Source organism: Silene latifolia, chromosome Y (genome assembly GCF_048544455.1).
Source record: "Silene latifolia isolate original U9 population chromosome Y, ASM4854445v1, whole genome shotgun sequence".
Classification (NCBI taxonomy): Eukaryota; Viridiplantae; Streptophyta; class Magnoliopsida; order Caryophyllales; family Caryophyllaceae; genus Silene; species Silene latifolia.
The window spans coordinates 84950450-84957059 of NC_133538.1; the positions used below are offsets into that span (position 1 = coordinate 84950450).

A 6610-nucleotide genomic window follows, 5' to 3' on the forward strand; every position below is an offset into this window, starting at 1 on the left:
AAAACCTAAATTAAATCATGCATATTTACCTGATAATTAGAGAAAGTAAGAGACGATGAAACCAACAGTGACGGCGAGATGATAAAGCGACGATGAGAAAGAGAGAAAGAGACGATGAGAAAGTGTGCGTGTGTTTGTGTTTGTGTTTGTGTATGTGTATGTGTATGTGTATGTTTGTGTTTGTGTTTGTGTTTGTGTTTGTGTTTGTGTTTGTGTTTGTGTTTGTGTTTGTGTTTGTGTTTGTGTTTGTGTTTGTGTTTGTGTTTGTGTTTGTGTTTGTGTTTGTGTTTGTGTTTGTGTTTGTGTTTGTGTTTGTGTTTGTGTTTGTGTTTGTGTTTGTGTTTGTGTTTGTGTATGTTTGTGTTTGTGTTAGGTTTGTGTTTTGTGGCTGTAGTTGATCTGTGTTTGTGTGGTTTATAGTATGGAAAGTATTGACAACGGTTGTTAAACAAAAACCCGTTGTCATTACAGAATATATTAACAACGGGTCCATAGTAAACCGTTGTTAAAAAGTATTAACAACGGGTTTATAAATAACCGTTATAATTACTTTTCACTAACTTTGCGCCAATTTTGCGCCAAATTATTAACAACGGTTGTGCATGTTTTCCCGTTGTTAAAACCTATAACAACGGTTATGGAACTATAACCGTTGTAATTAATTTTAGTAAAATTTGCGCCATCTGTTCTACAACATCTTATGGTGATTTTCGTGGATAAGCGTTGTTAAAGGGGCATTGTAGTTGCCTGGATTTGTAGTAGTGTAAGTATGGTTACACAATTTCATAAACCAAAGCTTGGAATACAAAACAAAGAGCAATTGAGGAAATATTTGGAGATTGGATAAATCATATGAGTTGCTACCTCGTTTCATGCAAGGCTTAAAATAATCTAATCCTGGAACTATTGTTCAATTTTATACAACACCAACAACGAACCCAAATGTGCAAACATTCAATTTTTTGGGCATTTAAACCATGTATTGATGGCTTTGAACATTGTCGGCCAGTTTTAAGCATTGATGGAACTCACTTATATGGAAAATTCAAGGGAACTATTTTGACAGCTATGTCAATTGATGCCAATAACCAAATTTTCCTGGTTGCTTTTGCTATTGTTGAAGCCGAAAATACCGATAGTTGACCTTGGTTTATGTCTTCCATAAGAGTATTTGTTACCAAAAGAAGTGGGTTGTGTGTCATTTCCGATAGACACAAAGGGATTATGAATGCAATGAGTGAAGTTGGTAGTGGGTGGGAGGAGCCGTATGCTTATCATAGAGTTTGCATTCGTCATTTGGCTTCAAATGTTAATACAAGATTTAGAAATAATGCAGTGAAAGAAATGTTTGGGTCAACGGCAATGCAATTACAAAACAAGAAGTTTGACATAGGATTTCATCGCCTAGGTGAGTTGAATAGAGAGGCACAACAATATGTTGTTGAAATTGGAATAGAGAAGTGGTAAATTTGCCATGATGGTGGACATAGATATGGAATATTGACTACTAACTTGGCGGAGGCATTTAATAATGTTCTTAAAAGAGCACGTTTTCTACCCGTAACGGCATTCGTAAAGTGTGTATTTTTTTAGAGTTAATGCATACTTTGTTGAGCGGTGTGATTTTGCAAGGAAACGGCTGATGAAGGGACTTCATTATAGTCCGAAGATTACAACCTTGTTGGAGGAAAATTGCAAAAAGGAGCATACCATAAGGTTGTAGCTTTTGACCATGTCGGAGGGGTGTACCAAGTCACAACACGTAGAGGTTCACGACCCATGTCACATGGTAACCATTTGCACACCGTTGATTTATCCAAGAGGACATGTACTTGTAACAAGTTCCAAACATACAAGTATCCATGTTCACATGTGTATGCCGTTTGTAAAAAGAGGGGTTTAAATGCTACTCAATTTGTGGACATCGCCTACACTACCGGAGAACACTTAGCTTCATATGCTTCTAAATTTCACCCTTTGAAAGACGAGGCTTATTGGGGTCCTTACAATGGGCCTAAAATAGTGTGTGACGAGCTAAATAAACGGGGAAAAGGAAGACGAAAGAATAAAAGATTTCTTAATGAAATGGATGAGAATAGTAAGAACAAGGTGTCATGTAGTTTGTATCGTGGTTTAGGCCACAATAAAAAAACTTGTACCATGAGAGTTAACAATTCACAAGGGTATTCTACTACTTACACTAGTCTTTAATTTTTTTTATTTCCATAATTTTTTGTTATTATTTCAACATTTATTTTATGCTAATCTAATAATGTTCTTTCAAATGTGCAGGAATAATGGAACAACACAAACAACCAGTGTGAACCCCCGCGATAAAGCGGAAAATATAAGTTATAAATTCAAGCGGAAATTAGGAAATTTTCAAAACTTTTAAAATTTAGAGCGCGGGTTCATTAAAACATAAAACACAAATAAAGAATGCGGAAATAAAGATTAAATTATACAAACGTGATAGTCAAGGAGAGGGAAAATATATCCCTTGAATGACAATACAATAAAAGGTGAGTCTAACCAATCCTAATAAACCAACTACTAGTCCAAGGTATCTTCACAAACCTGTCATTCATGTAAACATGAAAGCCACAGTCAGTGGGGAGTAACTCAAGGTTCTCCCAGCCATAAAATGTCAAAACGAACATAACAAAGAACATGAACAAATAATCATATTAGATAAGTTATGAGTAAATCGACTTATAACTAAACATGGATCATACGTGTTTAAACCAACAAGGATAAAAGAAATGATGGGATAAACAAGTAAGTAAGGCATAAGCAACAATAAAATAAATGGAGAAGAAAGACAAGGAAACAGGCACGACTACTTAGCAACGAGCACGTATTTCAAGGAAATACGACCAAAGCAACCATCCAAATAATGCAAGACATTTATAACTCTTAGACTATAATTTCCCCGGGTAGGACTACGATAATAATACGGTCCTAGTCTAAATCTGCATTCTCGGTGTACATCCCGATTCGACGTGCGCCAAAGACAACACGCACCCAAGACTCGACTACTAAGGAGACCGAGTACCCCAATCGCGAAACAACACGAAAGTGGCGGAAAGACTAAGATAAGACTCACTTGCCGAAACAAAGACAAGTGGCCAAAAGCCGTACTTGCGAGCGGCAAAGACAAGTAGGCCAATACCGTACTTGCGAACAAAGACAAGTAGGTCAAACCTATGCTTGCGAACAAAGACAAGCAGGGCAAAAATGTATGTCAAGCATATATGATGGTAATATGACATTTCTACAAGAATACGACTCATTTCAATTAATCATGTGGAATAAATTACTCGTATTTGAAATACGATAAATAAATGAGAATAAATGAATTAAAGCTGATATAATAGGTAAATGAAGATTTTCATATAGTTATGACATGAATAAACAATAAGTTCCACTTTTATGATTCATGTGAGAAATATATAAATAAACGGCAATTAATAAATTTAAGATACATAAAACATGTGACGGAAATTCAAATTTATTAAACCCAAACAAAAATATTTCACGGACAAAAATTAACCCAACCGGGGCTACGACCTAGCCATGACCAGCCCCACCCGGCCACGTCCTGGCCGCACACCCGACATGGCTCAGCTACGACCTGGCCCCTGTACAGACCAGTGCACGGCAGCAACAGTGCTGACCAAATAGAAGCAATACGATACACACCACTAAACAAACCCAGCAATTCTCCCTCTGTCCAGCCGCCTTAAGACGATTTTCTAGGTCAAACAAAGACGGATTTCACACGTACAAAAGACCCAATCCAAACATGTAAATATACTTGAGACATAAGCAAGAAAGTTGGTTCAATTTAGCATAAAGAAGCCCGTCAAAGCAGCCCGCGAAAACTGCCCGACAAAACCCATTTTCACCGTTAAAGAAGCTCATTTGAGACCGTCTTAAGACGAAATTTAAAGCATGAAAAGAATGGAATTTATTGCATACAACCAACCCATTACATACATGGATATTCACATGAGACGGGGATTAAATAATTGGCTCAAATCACCCATGAAATCGACTCAAAAACAGTCTAAGAAAATCACCCATACACAACCTATATACATGGTTTCTAAACAATTTGTGAAGCCGTCTTAAGACAAAATTTTAAGCATGAATTGGACAGAATTTCATACAAACAATCGACCCAATTCACTCCTGTATATGTATACATGACATGAGCTATCAAATTGATTCGAACCAACAACAAAATCAACCTCAAAGTTGAGTCCAAAACTGTCCCAGTGCAGCCCCCTTTTCACTGTTTCCACAACCATTTTTGAGACCGTCAAAACAGGCCGAAATACAGGCTGTAACAGGCCACCAAAACAGTCCCCAAAGCAGGCCAAAACCGAATACTAAAACAGGCCGTGACCGACTCAAAAACTGACCACACAACACGCCAAACCAGACCACAAAGCAGGCCCAAAACAAGCTGCAAACGACCACCCAAAATAGGCTGCAAACCCCACAAGGACAGGTTGCTAAAATAGACCATAACATCCCCAATGCAGGCTGTGAGCAGCCTCCACACGACCACTATTCGAATGCCCACAACCCTCATTCACACCACCCTAATGTCGTCTGTTTCCCATTTGCCTTTTTGATGCAGAAAACTCAATTGGTAACGTCTCTTTCATTCTTCAACTTGTAACAAGTTTGGTTGAGTTTATTTCAACAATTCATTTTGGATGTTTGTTTGAGAAAAATGAAATGGAATGATATTGATAAATGTGTTTTCAAATGCAAAGAAAAGGTGTCAAAGATGTATAAAGGAAAAATGAATCAATCACAGATGGTTGAGGAAACATAAATGGGTGTTAGTAAAGAATAGAGAAATAAAAAGCAAACACTTTGCTTTACGACAAACTAATTCCCAAAACAGTACAAATGCAGGCCTGAAACAGACCATGAACACACGCAGAGAACAGCCGAATCTGAGACCAATTTAAGACGGATATACACGTGTGTAACACAACCTCAAATCAGTCCAATTCAAACACCAATATGAGACGAAATTTACCATACAAATGAGAAAAATGTAAAGAACCAAACTTTCTCAAACAAGAGCATATAAAACGACACATTAGACGGAATTTCGACGTTTTTGTCGAGTAACCTATCACCGTTACCTTTTTGCCCTTCAAAACTCCGAGGAAAACGCCTAAAGAGTACAAGCCTCCCAACGGGTCTTCAGTTTCTTGAACTAGAGGAAAGAAAACGAGATAAAGGAGCTAAAAATCAGAACTTTCATGAGACGGGTCAAACTGAAATCAGAACAAAAACAAGACTTTCTTACCTTGAAAGGAGGAGGAAAGAAAGGGGAAGAGAAATGTACAAAAATTATCGAATTTGGTTGGGAAATGGGCGGGAAATCTGGGTTTTAAGCTCGTGGGAATAGCGTAGTAAGCTCTGGGTGTATCCTATCTGTTGCTCACCAAACGAAAATAAAGAAGATAAAAAGGGGGAAGGCGAGTTGGGGTTGGTCAAAATGAAAGGTGTACTGTATATTTTAGTTGGGTACTAATTTGAGAAGTGAGTTGTCGACACGGGATAGATCGAGGATACATTAGTCTAGTCTCACATGTGAATATGTGACGGTCTTGCTAGACGGAAATTTGTCTAAGACGAAACTTTATTATCATTAATATTATTATTATTATTGTTACTCTATCCGACTAAAATACGTATTTTTATATAAATTAAGCTTTAAAATATTACTTTTATAAAATCATGTTTAAAATGAAATTAATTAAATTAAATAATTCAAAAATATAAAATAATGTAATTGGACAGTTAAATAAATTATAAATGTCAAAATGAGAAATTCGCGGGTGTTACAACCAGACCCGGTGAACCCGGAACTTCTCACACAACAAGAGGTTCACAGGAGTAAGGCAATATTGGAGAGGGGGGGGGCGTTGGTTTCCTCCGATGTAGGTCACATTTAGTTTCGCACAAGGGGCTTTTGGTAAGTGATCATGTAGTTAATTTCATTAGGGACACTCAGTTTTTTTTAATTCATAGGTTAGTGGGTTTGAAGTTTAATGTGGATTTAATAAGTGCTTTGGTTGAGCGATGGAGGCCGGAAACCCATTCATTTCACTTGACTATTGGTGAGGCTACTGTGATCTTGCAAGATGTTCAAGTGTTGTTAGGGCTACAAATTAGAGGGGATATTGTTAGTGGAACAACCGCTTATAATTGGCCCTTGTTAGTAACTGAACTCTTAGGCAAAACACCGGGTGTTGGAGATCTTAAGGGGGCTTCTTTGAGGATTGGTTGGTTGTTGGAACAATTTAGTGGTCTTCCGGAAGATGCAAATGAAGATGTTCTACATCAATATGTGAGGGCGTATTTGCTTATCTTAATGGCAACTATCATGTTTCCGGATAAGAGTGGTAATGACGTTCAAGTTTTTTATTTGCCTTTGTTGAGGGATTTGACCAACTTAGATAATTACTCTTGGGGAAGTGCCGTACTTGCTACTTTATATCGTAATTTATGTAGAGCAAGCAACGTCAAGTCCAAAGACATTGGAGGTCCCCTTATTCTATTGCAATTGTGGGCGTAG

At 37.5% G+C, this 6610-nt stretch overlaps 1 protein-coding gene across 1 annotated transcript; it reads left to right on the forward strand.

Moving 5' to 3' along the window:
- The first annotated feature begins 1233 nt into the window (after positions 1-1233).
- On the forward strand, positions 1234-6610 carry LOC141628454 (serine/threonine-protein phosphatase 7 long form homolog). Its single transcript, XM_074441599.1, has 2 exons — positions 1234-1463; positions 6064-6610. The coding sequence occupies exons 1-2, from the start codon at positions 1234-1236 to the stop codon at positions 6608-6610; spliced, it is 777 nt and encodes a 258-aa protein (XP_074297700.1).